The sequence below is a fragment of the Saccoglossus kowalevskii genome, chromosome 21 (genome assembly GCF_978046115.1).
Source record: "Saccoglossus kowalevskii chromosome 21, keSacKowa6.1, whole genome shotgun sequence".
In the NCBI taxonomy this organism is placed as follows: domain Eukaryota; kingdom Metazoa; phylum Hemichordata; class Enteropneusta; family Harrimaniidae; genus Saccoglossus; species Saccoglossus kowalevskii.
In genome coordinates, this window is record NC_140661.1 from 22,311,912 (window position 1) to 22,326,219 (window position 14,308).

Below are 14,308 nucleotides of genomic sequence, written 5' to 3' on the forward strand. Positions count from 1 at the left end.
GGTACGTAATTAATAGTCCTCGTCGGAAGCATTTCCGTGGTGGTCACTAATTTTGAGTGACGGTCGGGGCCGACCGGCGTGGCGAACAAAGCTTTTTCACATCTGATATTGGCATGTCAAATATGAAATCAAGCGCCGAGGTGGGAACACATAGCGCCGAGGTCCCAAGTGAAGCGCCGAGATTCACAGGTATAGCGCCACGGACCTCGGCGCTAAAAAGCCCTGGGGAGAACCCTGTAGAATATACATCAAATTCACTGTGATCTTCCTCAACATCAGTGATTAAACTGGAAATGATGCCATAAAATATAAATGAGTACAATATCTATAAGGATTATTTTATTTGATGAAACATTGATCAATACATGTCTTTCACTTGCCCCATTTCACATAAATTTTAGTATCATATGACATCCATATTGGAGGCCAGACTGAATTTCCTCCATACATTCAACATGTAACAACTTTTCAGACTGTAAAACAATTTTGTCATACACCAAATACTTACAGCAGCACAGTGTCAAAGAGTGCAAAAATACAATGCCATAGACACAAAAGATAGTTTGAGTGCCTTTAGCATGGCAGACTTCCTGTTTAACCATACAGGCCTAATGACCTCCATACTGAAATTCTATACTGTAGAGCCTTTATTTGGGACTGAATTTTTATCAATAAGTTAAATCATCTCACCATTGTTCCTAACATTGTTCATCTGATTCCTGTAATGACTGGTTATGGGCATCTTTTGGTAAAATTTGGACAGCAAGAGCATCACTGCCATCAGGCACATGAACTGGATGTACTTCAACTTCATGTAAAGCTGCAACTAAATAAAATACTAAACTTATTGCAAAAAACTAAGAATTATGAGTTGAATAAAAGAAACATTCAATTAATTTATACTAAATTTTGTGATTTAACTTTATCATGATAATCCTGTTTACATATCATTAAAATAAATTATTTTTATTTGTAATTCTGTTTTAATGTGTTCAATGGGACAACAGTGTATAGCATGTGATTACTTCAAAATAATATGGAATACAATGACTTATTTTCTTTTTATATTTGACTAAGAACAAAAAAATAGATCTGTTTCTGGTCGTCAGTTCAAAAGGCCGCTCTCAAAATTTTTTTTTTTTTAATTTTAAAAAAAGAAAAAAAAAAGTGAAGTATGCTTGTCGTTGATGGCACTGTATCTTGTTCACGCATGTGCAGATTGAATTTCTTGATTTCTGTCTATAGTGTCTGTGTTAGCGTATGACAAGTCAGTTTCATCCAGTTTTGTTTCTAGAACTCAATTTAAAAAAAAAAAGGGGAAAAAAAACGTATCACCGCATTGTTTTTTAAGAAACTTCGGACCAGAAACAGATCTATTTTTTTTTTGGCCTAATAATTTTTACCACAAACAGATTTTATGTCTTTTTTTTTTACATTATAAGGTATGAAGACCCTTCATTTTGTTCACATCAATATTTTAGCTGAAATTCTAATGTCAGTACACATCCAGCTTTAAAGTGGTATTCAACTTGTTTTTATCGATATCGCATTTACAGCCCAGGAATGTGTCCCATTTGTCAAAAAACACTGCATGTTAATGACAAAACTTTCGCCACCTTGCGACACTCAAAACATGCCCATAGAACATGTTTGATTTCATTTTAAATATATATGCACAATCTAGATTTTCAAAATAAATTCAGACAACAAAAAGTGCTCATGAGCCACAATACTGTAAAATGACTAATTTTCACTGGGTTTAAATTTTACTGATTTACCATTTCAGGCATATTCAGTGGGTTTTAAATTCACGGTTTCGTCATTTAGATAATGTGTTCTATGCTAAATTTTACATATTCACTGGGTTTTAATTTAGCGCATTTTCCAGTCAGCGAAATAAGCCAAATTAAAACCCAGTGAATAATTACCCCCTTTACAGTATTATATTTTTATTACCCCTATGTCACCAGCAAAGATTTGTGATACAAAGACAAATCTTCGCTATAAGAACCATTGGTAAAAAGTTCTAAAACACTATCAGTGCTATTTTATACCCTAGTTTTTCTTTTGAAACTGTATGGTTAACCCACGTTTTCTGCACAGAAATAAATATACACTGACTCAGTGAACAAAATACTGAGATTTGGACAAATTTTAGGTTGTATTAGTGTTGAGCAGCCTTTAAACTTAAAATCAAGCAAATTTATTAGCAAAATGTTTTTTATTTGTAAGTTTTGTGTATCTTGAAGATGACAGTGCCATATGATCATATCCCACTTTGTGTTTATCTATAATACATTGTTATTATCAGCCACATAGACATTGTTGGTGTGGTATTGACCCCCCCTCCCACAAAGAAAAAAAAATATTGTAAAGCAATACAATGCCAATTGCCTACTAACACCGTCTGCTAAGAACTTTATAATTTCTGTCTGTGTAGACATTTAAGGTAGCGAGATAGTTTTTTGGCATGGAAAATGTAAACATCTATAATCGGAGTAAATTTTACAAGAACCTATACAATCTATATATGTTTGGAAAGCCCTTGACTTGTACTTTTCTATTATTAATATTTTGTGAACACTGTGTTTGTTTTAGCGTCACGTGATTCTGAAAATCGGCGCGGCTGATAATTAACTAACGTGAATACATTTTTAAATGTCAGCTCTACGGTCATGCATGCGGCCAAAAACTTTACACTGTTTTGAAGCAAAGGTCATGAAGTTTAAATCCGTATTTCTATTTTTTAAATTAAGTTTTTTTTTCCTCTCCGAAAATGGAAAATTTCAAGCACGTTTTTTGGTGTTGAAGTTAGTGTATACCGGTGGTTTGCGCGAGGTTTGTGAAAATACGCGATAGAATTTCGCAAAAATGTAAATACGGATACGAAGCCAACATATTCGAGAGTACGGAAAGCCAAACGGCGACATCGTAGCGCTACTTACTGAAACGCCATTTAAAATTAGGTCAACGGCAATTGCCAGAAATCGAACACCGAGAAATCGGCACTTTTATGATTTTAAACTTCAATCAAGGTTAACTCCCGTTTTAGCAGCAACAATTATATAGGTTGGCAGTAAATAAATTACCTTGAAGGTTGTTTTCAGAAAAAAATCATGATTCGACATTTATGTCTGTGAAAAAACTGTATTTTTACCGTTTTCTTTCACGCTATGGAGTTTTGACACGGTCTGTGCTGATAACGAACGGTGACGTCATTCATTCCAGCTGGGATTATGCAAAGTGGGCGGTTCTGTTTGCAGGTAGCAAACAACACAAATACTACACTGGGCAGATGAAGTGTTTGTCAACATAGCGTATTTATGTTTGGGCCGTTTTATTTGCAAACTTATTTTCTTGAGTATTCCACAAGTTTCAAAGTCTTTTAGAGACACAAGAACACTTTCCGACAATAATTATCAGACTCCCGCGAGCAAACTTGCGCAGATTACGGTAGAATAAGAAAATGGAATGACGGCTGTGGGGTAAGTTTTTTTATGTGTGGGATTGGAAGAAATGCAGAGTAAATTTTCAATACGAAAATATTGTAAATCATCATCCGACGAGACCGTTTTTGTTGGACTTGTTATTTTCGGGAGGGACCTTTTGTAGTGTTCGTGCAAGTTTAGTTTTCATTTTACCTGAATAAGCCTAAAGCGATTTTCAGACAAATTCGAAGGAAACTCTGCCCCTCCTTACCAAAGTGTTCGTCTTACAGCACATTTACATGCACTCTTTTTGCAGGTACGTCGGACTTTGGTTTGATTTTATTTTAAGATAGTAACAACCACCATCAGCTAAATTCAAGTCCATTATGTTCGCAAATAATTGTGCTGCATCAAGTTTTAAACTTGCCACTTTATCGTGAAGATTCTGGCGATCTCGGCAAAGGAAGCTACCGTAGTGTGGCTCCCCAACAGCTAGCTGCAGTTCTGTAGCTCGCTTGGTTTTGCTGTCGGTTATTTTGTTCGTCGTGGTGTTAACGCGAAACCAGGGAGCTACAGTTCCATCCTATGCGAGTTACCATATTTTACCGACCTGAAATCAGGTCTTTTTTCTCATGATGATAACAGTGATCAATCACTGTCAACAGACTGTAATATTTGTTTCAATTGACGACTCTTTCAACGTAATTCGACCAATGAAAATGCAGTGTTCTAAAATATTGACAGACACTAAACAACCCCACGTGGTTTCTTGTTATGGCTATGACGGGGCTTCAAAGTGTCTTTTTGTCGTCTTTTTGTTGCTTTAACCGGACTTTTCTGGTCTGTTTATAATTCACACTTACGCATTGAATACGTCGTACTATCTTGGGAAACATCCTTTACCATTGTGAGTACCGCCGTTGAGGAAACGAAAACTGCTGTGAATGACGGTGGAGTCAATGAAAGTAAATTACTGAACAGCAAACTTCAAGAGGTGTTAGCTGGGGAAGCTAACTGTGGAGAAGAAGATGGCGAATTTGACTTTTTAGACGAAGACAGTTTGAAGGTGAAGATATCACAGATGCCCTTCAAGTATTTGTGAATGACGCTGACGAATCCGACGTTGGGGGCTTTTAGTTTTACAGCCAAAACAAAGTCAGCTTGGACTTTCAGTTGCGAGACGTGACCCAAAAAAAAAACGCAGCGAGTGATACATTTCGAAGACAAAAATACAAAACAATCGCAATCAAAGACGCCGACCACGCGCGTTAGAAATAAATAGAACACGCTGTTTCACTGGCTTCTTTCACTCACGCAATATAATTATGCTATTTCCAAACGCTTATATTGATCACTGTAAAAGTGGATATATTCAAACCAGCCATCAAATTAAAAATTCGGATCTCGTTGAATGTCAATCAACACGGAACTCGGTAAGGGTCAAGGCCCCCTGATCTGATCCTAAAAAGCATATAATGTATCAAACAGAAATAAAAAAAAATTAAAAATCTCCAACTGTGACATTGTACTTTTATTTTGACAACAGATTTATTAAAATAACATTTAGAACATAAATTTGTCTTCCCAAAATATTTTTTTAAAAATCTTAAAAAATACCAAACTGCCGTTAAACGGCCCGGGCGAATTTATGGCAAAATCCGGTAACATGTGATACACTCATGTACTATTTTGTTTATACAAAATTTGTTGTGTTTCGAAAGTGTTTTTTGTTTTTGTTTTTGCTGTACAGCTTCCTCCTCTTGAAACGAAGCAGTGCACACATCTTATCAGCTGTGTGTAAACTACAAACAGATATCTTATCAGTTGTTTGTAAATAGCTTAGCCCCAGTTCAGTTATGTTTGTTAACCATGAATATTAATGAGAAGCACTCATGGGGTGTACACTGGATAAACAAAAAACTTGGGTATTTGTTTGCACACAAGGAAAAAACCAGTTTACTTGTACAAGATATTATTTTTTCAATAAAATAAATACACTAATGTATGTGGCATGCCTTATGGAGCTATGCTTGTGATTTTCAAAAAAAAATGTGAAAAGTGCCCAAAAAACTATTCCGCTACCTTAAATCTTACATATCATACTGGTGTTCCTGATGGAAAACATAACAGTGCAAAAGCATGCTTACCTGTTTCGACTTCAATCATTTTTCCATCATCATCAGCCCAGTAACCGTAAGGTTCGAAATAAGTACGCTTGTGGTTGTAAAACGAGGACTTTCCCATCCATCTAAAACAGTGGCCGCATTCATATAAGCGTTGTTTTGACAGTAGTTCTGACATGCTAATTTCGACGTGCTTCAGCAATACTAACTAAATTATAATAATGCTTGAAACTTCGCAGACAACGGAAAAGTGATTCAAATACAGTATGGTATATTTTATGGGACAATAATCGTGAAACAAGAATAACTTTTGTCATTGTCAAGTGTGACAAGACACAAGTTACATTGTTGACCTCACTGGCATAGAAAGGCCCTCTAGACCGGCCTGTATTCTTACTTAAGTCGAGGTAAACTTGATGTCTTCAGCTGTTATTGAAACAAATGCACATCAAGGATTGAAAATTATTTTTATATGCGATATTTGCATATTGTGGATTTACAAACACTTAAAAAAAAAAAGAATTAGGCACACGTTTTAATGATACAGCTAGGTAGTCACAACAGCGCCACCATACGACAACCTTTCGTGTACACAAACTAGTGAAGGGTCAGTCTATGTTTGTCATTGCATCCGTGCTGACGTGAACAGTCTTCTTCAACTTTGCACCCGAAGTTCAACATCCTAACATGAATTCAAGAAGACGTCTAAATGCTAATGAAGCATTCAACATTATGGAAGAAAACGCTTCATCAAGTTTTGCCGAATCTGATTTCAATAGTAGTACTCCGTTTTACCCGGCTAGTTGAGTTCAGCCATCATGGTTCAGCCTCAGGAGCCTCATGCTCAACATCCACTCTATACCTAGATGCACAGACAACCCAGCCACCAAGATGGTCAACGCCAAGACAGCCACCCTCATCATCCACTTTATTCGACCTAAATGCACAGACAACCCAGCCACCAAGATGGTCAACGCCAAGACAGCCACTTCCACAACAGAATTCAAATACTGTGGGGTATGCACAAGATGGTCAGACTGCAGGTAATTGTTCAGTTTTATATGCGAGTTAATTTCGATCCATCGCATTTGCATCTTTCTAGTTATTTGTGGCGCCGATCCTGGATCTAAGATTAAATATATAACGTTTAATTTTTCCTACAGTGTTGGTGTATTTATCTGATATATTTGCTATGTTAGTAGCCTTTCCTATATTTCGTTTATGTATGGGCATAGACACTCAAAGCATTGTTTTGTCAGCATATCCTGTGTACCATATGTTGTGGATCCTGATTAAAAGTCAAGTACACAATAGTTTCAAACAATAGGCTTATTCACAGGATGTACTCTCTCTTTTGTTTAGAACTTTAACACACATTAACAAATTTGCATATATGCTTCTTTACAGACTTTCAAGTTATATATGAGAATTTTAATTCTCTCCAGGAAACTTGCAGCAACATGTCATCACATCAAGAAGATTTGAAAGACTGCATATTGTCTAGATTAAAAAATCTGGAAAAAAAAGTTGAAGATTCTATACTACGGCAGCAACGGCAACAACAATGCCAGGCACAGTCAACAAAAAATTAGAACACCATCAGAGCTTTCGGTAAGTGTTGCTTATGTTACACATGCTACAAACCAATCCGATGTTGTAATGAATTATTTTGCAAATATGTGTAGTTTAATGAAAGACGTGGGGAGAATTGGGGTTTGTGAAACAAATTTAGAAATTAAAATGAATATTTATTTAAGCTCTGCATGACACTGATTCGTCAATTTCATTTACCTTTAAGATTTAGTATAACCATATACCCTTTTAGAGGGTCTATGGTATAACCAACTGCTGCAATTGATCTTGTTTTCTGTGTTTTTTTATAGATGAGAATCAAGCAATTATGTGCACATAATCAGAGTTTAGCATTTGATGCTATTGCTGGGTGAGTTCACAAACATAATATTTTAGTCTGTAACATGCCATACATATAAACACAAACTGAAAAGAAACAGTTGTGAACCACTGTGTGTGATTAAAACCCCAAAAGGGCAACCAAATTAAGAAATATTAATTTTTTTTTATGTAAAACTTTGTAGCAATACTGTTTGATCGATAATTTATTTTGCATACATGTGCAATTAAAGAAGTTGACTCAACAGGTTCATGTGTATCATATTATGTTCGTCCATGTACTTTATAATAGATTATTATAGGGTCTATGGTTTGTCATCGTTAGGTAATTTTTTTTTTTATCACCATAGTTTATTCAGTTTTTGTTTTTTGTTAATAGTTGGAATGCTGAACACAACAGACAGATAAGAGGAAAGATTATGGACCAATTAAGATTAAAGTTTGACGACAAATATTCAGAAAATGAGTATCAATGTAAGTAAAAATTTAATTATCAGTTACTGCTTTGCTTATTGTTGACAATTATACCTGTAACTCAAGAAGTGAACCATATGGTTATTGCTTTGTGGTTTTCATTGATGTTCTAATAGTTGATTCCTATCGGGAACGCTTTATTCATATTAATTATTCGTTATTGATTCGTTTAATCTTCACTTTGAGTCACAGTACTGTTGTATTTCTTTGAAATTACATGTATCCCTATGGCAAACTAACACAACCTTGACTGTTTCATGCAAATCCTGTCTTCTATTGTGATACCCAACCACAATTTCATGTGTTTCAATGTGCTATCAAAGAGACATGACTTGTTTAAAATTTTGATGATTTTTAATGAGTTATGAAGTAACTTGAATATATTACTATTGAAGAATACTATTCAACTCATTCTATATTAGTTGCATTGTAGTACTGTTGCTTTATCAATTTCTTTCTAGTCGCTATACGAAGAGCTTATGAAAATAAGAGGATACATGCTAGAGAAGGACAAAACCCAGCATTAAAAAACAAAAATAAGATGGTGAAGCGTCTAAACACACTACGCTGGCAGGTATGTTGTGATAAATTATAAATATATTGTTAGAATATACAATAAATTTGTGTACTCCAACACTCAATAATTTATCACATTAATTTATTGTGATTTAACTATTTCACCATAATCAGCAGTTATATATTTGTTTTCATGTAATAATAACATTTTGCTGATTATTGGTAATACAATTACATTACAATTGTATTTTTGTTGACTACTTGACACTTTACTATAAGTTGTAATTGTTACATTAGTATTTATGTCATCGAATGTTTTCTTACAGACAATGCAGAGACGCATGAGTCTTAGAGAATGAAGAGGAGAGAGCCATGTGGAAAGAAGTGGACCCTGAATTGATGTCCGGTGAAGAGGACCAGGAGGATGGCTCTCTCCTCAAATCACCAAGATGGAGAGCTGCTCCAAAAAATGAGCTCATCTCTTCACTAGATCGTCGTCTTCTTGACAAAGGCATAATGATTGGTTAAAAAAGGACTCCGCTCAACAGTGTTTACAGAAAGGCAAAAACCAGCAAAAAAATATCCAACCAGCTGCGTGTTGATAATTTTTTTTTTTTGAGGAATGGGGTTTCCTCATGTGTTTAATTTTGATAGTGTTGCTTTTTAACTATATGTGGGGGAGTGTTTTCATTTTTTTTTACATTTGAGACACTGACATGTTACCATTTACAAGTTTTAATGGATGTTTCACATTTATTTATTATTTTCATTGGGGGGGCATTATTTTATAGTATTTACATTCGAGGAATGTGTTATGCTATCATTTACAAGTTTAAAGGATTTTTCACATTTACGGGGGGGGTAATTTTTCACATTTAATTTTTACATAGGGAAGGGGGTCGAGTTTTTTTATTTCTTATTGTATTTACATGTGTGGGAGGATTGTATGTTATTATTTACAAGTTTTAAGAAATTCTTTCACATTTATTGTTATTTTTTGAGGGGGGGATTCACACACATTCAATTTTGATAGAGGGGTGGGGTCTTATTTATTAACATTTATGGAGTATTTTTTGCAAAGGTTTCAAACATTTATGTGTTTACACGTTTTCATTGTTTTGTGACGAGTACTAATAAATCATAATGTATTTTCTATATTAAGGTATATATAGATTTGTGTGTGTGTGCTGAATGTATGCATCTATGTATGAGACTGCTGGCCACTGTTCCCATGAGTTACAAGGAATAACCCCACTATCATTGCTCCAGCTAATAATTTTAAATGGCTGTATCTGGATTATGTTCTTCATAAAATTCTCTAAAGAAGATAACAATGTCCTCACCATTCTTACTTCAGAATGCATGCGCCAATCATGTGGGCATATGAATACCTTTCACAGAATTCTTTGTGTAAAAACTAAACTGAGGGTTCAGCACCTCTGTGGAATACACCCATGGTTCAAATATCTTTTCCCAGAAACCATGAATGAAGTAGCCCTCTATAAAAGTGATACAGCAGCTACCATTACTACATCAACCAATATTTTATATAAATGCTTCCCTGTATTTTTGTAATTTCACGAAAATACAGATCTTGAATTTGGTTGTATTTATACAAATCAATGTGAATGCATTCCATGTATTTGTGATTCCACGAAAATACAGTGTTTGAATTAAGCTGGTTTTGTATAAATGCATGAAAATACAGATCTTGAATTGGGTTGTATTTATACAAATCAATGTGAATGCATTCCATGTATTTTTGTGATTCCATGAAAATACAGTGTTTTAATTAAGCTGGTTTTGTATAAATGCATGAAAATACAGATCTCGAATTGGGTTGTATTTATACAAATCAATGTGAATGCATTCCATGTATTAAGCTGCTCAAGTATGAATCCAGGAAGATAAGTTCCTGTATTAATCTGTATCTATACACTAAATTAATACATGAATAATAGACTTCCTGTATCAACATTTATTCACAGAAAATACAACACTGATGCAGGTAAATACAGGAATGCATTTACTGTGAATGCAAGTCAATAAAGGAAGTGTATTATCCCTGTATTAAATGAGTGCAAATACACGTGAAGACAGCCTGTATTCACACTGTATTTACTTGAATAAAATGTTACATTTCCATGTATTCTCATTGATTTTCTGATAATACAGGCTAATCTACTGATGAATACAATCTGTATTTTCGCAATTTCACGTAGTGTTACATTTTTCAAATCTGTAGAAATATTAAAAATAGCCTATGGATAATCCTAGGTCGGATTTGTGTTTACTGAAAATCCAAGAACAATTTCAAATTGAGGGCTAGAAGAATTATGAAGCCTGACTTAATATTAATACCCTATTTGACTTGACATGTTCATTTCTCTGTATGTTAATTAGCAGAACCAAAATTATTGTTTTATATTCTCCAAAAAAAGTTGTATACACAGCAAAAATTGTTAATAAACTGTTGTAAGTACGAAACAATATTTCTGAGGAAGTAATAATTCCGGATTATTCTTATTTCAATGAAATTACAATGTTTTATAAACTCGAGAGCATCGTGCTTGAAATATGTTTCTTATCAGGGCAAAGAGAATAATATTCACGTGCATAAAAAACTGCTATCTGTAAAAGAACAAAGTTAAAAATGAAATACAGACTTGCCTAATCTATAAACGCAACAACAATGTCTGGCAATAATAAGGTATATCGTATTTTATATATTATAAGTACATATAAAAAAGCAAACTGCGTTAATTACGTTAGTTACGTAATCATTAAAATACGACTATAAAAATATTAATGAAATTTAAACATGTACTCTACTAATAAAGCAAAAACAGTCTATTGTTAAAACATATTAACACGTAATTATGCATATTATGTATAACCACAGTACATTAACCTTTGGATGGCTTTCTATAATCAATTTACATAAGTGAAATGTTCTCTATTTCATACAGGCAACATTTCGTTTCATTAGTATTAGGTGAAAAACAAAATAAGCACCAAATCAGATGTTTTTTTCGGAACATAAATTCACAACAGGAAGGAATTTCAAAAAAAAAACACTTGGTGGCGCTCTCTTCGTCATGAATCGCAATTGAATCATGAATGTCAGATCGTTAAGATTTTTACTCAATCCTGCCATACGACTGACTCTGTAATGCGAAATATTTAAATTAAATGTCATATTCCAGGTACAAGTTCGAAAAAAACAATAGTCAAATACAAGCCGGGCCAGATACATGTACGAAGAAGGACTGTAAATGGTATGCTGTTAACAGTGGTAAACTATATCGTCTCATATTGCACCCGCAGAATCAAAACCTCGTAGACACGGCTCGACGGTGTATTTTTTACCCCACGCCGGTGAATCAGACAAAAGTACTAGGTCGAAAATTAACAAAACATGAATATTTTTAGCTGAGCTTTGAATTTCCGAATGGAGTGCCTATGGATATTCTGCAAGTCAATAGCGATGAACAGTACAATATTTATATATATACGATATTTTTTTTTCATTTGGACAAACCTCACTAACAATAGGAGCTAGAAATTGTAATACCAATCATGATAGCATCTTGTTTAATACTTTACCTTAAATCAATTATTCCCAAGAGCGTCTGAGTCAAAGAGCGCGCCCACCAGTTATAATATTCACGCAGTTTAAGTGTAAGGTCTACTTAGTGTTATCGAGGGGGGCACCCACAGAACACACACTGAACAGGGGGTTCTTTCACTGTTAGAATGGGGTAGACCATACAATAGTACTTGAAATGCAATACACATACACCCAAATATAGAGTTAAAGCTCCTGGTTTTAATACCTCTCAAAATAATTAAGAAATAAAACACAGAAAAATACAATGATTAAAGTCACTAAAATAAGGGATTGCCCAGGCAAGTGTGCATTGGTGATAACTCACAGTTCAAGGATGTAGAAATGAATGACAGTCAATGGCTTCTGCAATCCAACAACGTAGAAATACAGTAGTCTTGCTTGCAGAGGATCTATATTATTCTGAGAGCATCGCTGAAACAGGAGATCGCAGAGCAGTTCATACAAGTCTCACAGAATGATGATTGAAGCCTGTATCACTTGTCTCACAACGGTAGAAATGATGGACCCCAACTGTCCCCAGTCTGTCCAATTTATAGGAATAACCACCTGGGTTTCCACATGAACCAATCAGAATGTGATCTGCTAGCAGCTGTGTCACGTAGGCAACTCATGGATCATAAACATCTCGTGTTATTCAAATAACAGCACATCTGGTAGATTCCAATTGTCCTTCTAGAGTTGTAAACAAGCATGACCTGTAATCACCTTCATGACAGTTATCACACGGCAATACACACCGTTTCTTACCATGATTATATGCACACTTCCATTTGCAGGGTTTGGGGGTAATATGACAAAAACATAGAATAAAGGATGCAGACACAATACATTATTGCGAGTATATTCAAACAGCACTTCATTACATCTGTAAATGTATTTATTAAGTTGAACAACGGAGCTAAACACCCAAACCGCAAACTAATTTCAGAACGTGTAAATTACCAACTGGCTATTACAACATGGCATGTATTTGCTAATGAACATGAGCATTTCTGAAACATTCATGAATGACTGGCGAAGCACTCAAATCTACAAAAAATGATTTAGATAAATAAGGGGACTTTAGAAATTTTGTTCGTTGATTGAATGCAATAAAAACAGGTTTCTCGGTTTTAACGCCAATGTGGCGAGAGTAAGTAAGTAAGCCAATGTGCACAGCTAAGTTCGCCTTCAATATTTAATTTATCTTTAACGAGAACGGGCAGTATGTTTTATTAAAATTCAGCGACTGAAATTCATAAACATTTGATGCTCATTAATACTCTGAATTTGTCAGTGTCTTTCAATTTTACACGGAAAGTACATGGTTTTATAAAATGTAATGACCATGTATTAAAAGTGCATAATAATAATAATAAGCAATGTAATGCATAATGTAAAGATATTACAGGACATAGCTATTTGGGAATTAGTTACAGAATAATTATATACAAGATAATATTTTGAGTTTAAGTTTTTATTGGTAGTATTTCCATGATAACTATAAAGATTGACTTCTCTTCTTGCATATATATTTTCAGTGATATATCCTGTATTGTATCAAGTTTCTCTGCGCTGATAACAGTGTTATATTGTAGAGTATTCATAGGACACAGATTAATTTCAGATGAAACACACGGTCATTTATGAATCACGCGCTGCGCCTGAATGTGCACTAAAAAGCCTAACAATAATTGTTGAAACAAACAGGTATCAATCACATGGTATTCAATTTTCATAACAGTGTAAAAGTGATTGTATAATACTAATATATAATCACAATTTCTTCGAAAACTTAGAGCCAGTGATCAAAAATGTGTTTGTCATTATCCTCAAAATGACTAGGAGTACAATTTGTTTTTTCATTAATGAATAGATTTTTACTTAATTAAAATTTGCGTTTTATGGATGACTCAAACTATCTTGAGGACAAAAAAAACATATGCTATAACCTGAATAAGACCAGTCAATATGGTTTAAAATACTATACTTTCGCATTCCGTATGCCCACACAGTCACACAATGATATACGATAGCTAGGTAAAGCATTAGATATTACAAAATAAACTTTTAAAAATAAAAAAAAGTATTTACTAAAACAAGAGATGCGGACGGACATTGTTTAGGAAGATGGCAGAAGGCAGAAATAATGGTACACTTGAAGCTTTGCTTGCGTGTCGGTTCGCTGATATAATGTCAAACTGTGCTATTACGTATTTTGAAAATTTATCGCATACACAAATCTC

General features: G+C 34.4%; 1 protein-coding gene and 2 long non-coding RNA genes across 3 annotated transcripts; 2 read left to right on the forward strand and 1 right to left on the reverse strand.

The window, feature by feature from the left end:
* Positions 1 to 222: 222 nt before the first annotated feature.
* LOC146729798 (uncharacterized) lies at positions 223 to 5,880 on the reverse strand. Its single transcript, XR_014928071.1, has 3 exons — positions 5,576 to 5,880; positions 691 to 826; positions 223 to 287 (listed from the first exon to the last, which is right to left on the reverse strand). It is a non-coding gene; the product is annotated as an uncharacterized LOC146729798 (long non-coding RNA).
* Positions 5,881 to 6,260: 380 nt separating this feature from the next.
* On the forward strand, positions 6,261 to 7,560 carry LOC146729799 (uncharacterized). Its single transcript, XM_085495080.1, has 3 exons — positions 6,261 to 6,594; positions 6,959 to 7,162; positions 7,435 to 7,560. Exons 1-2 carry the CDS (start codon positions 6,261 to 6,263, stop codon positions 7,141 to 7,143), a joined length of 519 nt encoding a protein of 172 aa, XP_085351206.1. The 3' UTR covers positions 7,144 to 7,162; positions 7,435 to 7,560.
* Positions 7,561 to 7,857: 297 nt separating this feature from the next.
* Positions 7,858 to 8,902, forward strand: LOC146729800 (uncharacterized). Its single transcript, XR_014928062.1, has 3 exons — positions 7,858 to 7,936; positions 8,398 to 8,510; positions 8,779 to 8,902. It is a non-coding gene; the product is annotated as an uncharacterized LOC146729800 (long non-coding RNA).
* Positions 8,903 to 14,308: the final 5,406 nt, after the last annotated feature.

What these genes read in the sequence shown, in the direction of transcription:
- LOC146729799 (XM_085495080.1), top strand. Translation starts at nt 6,261, where the DNA reads ATGCTAATGAAGCATTCAACATTATGGAAGAAAACGCTTCATCAAGTT. An exon ending in ACAAGATGGTCAGACTGCAG is followed by an intron (nt 6,595 to 6,958) that starts GTAATTGTTCAG and finishes GCTTCTTTACAG; the next exon opens with ACTTTCAAGTTATATATGAG.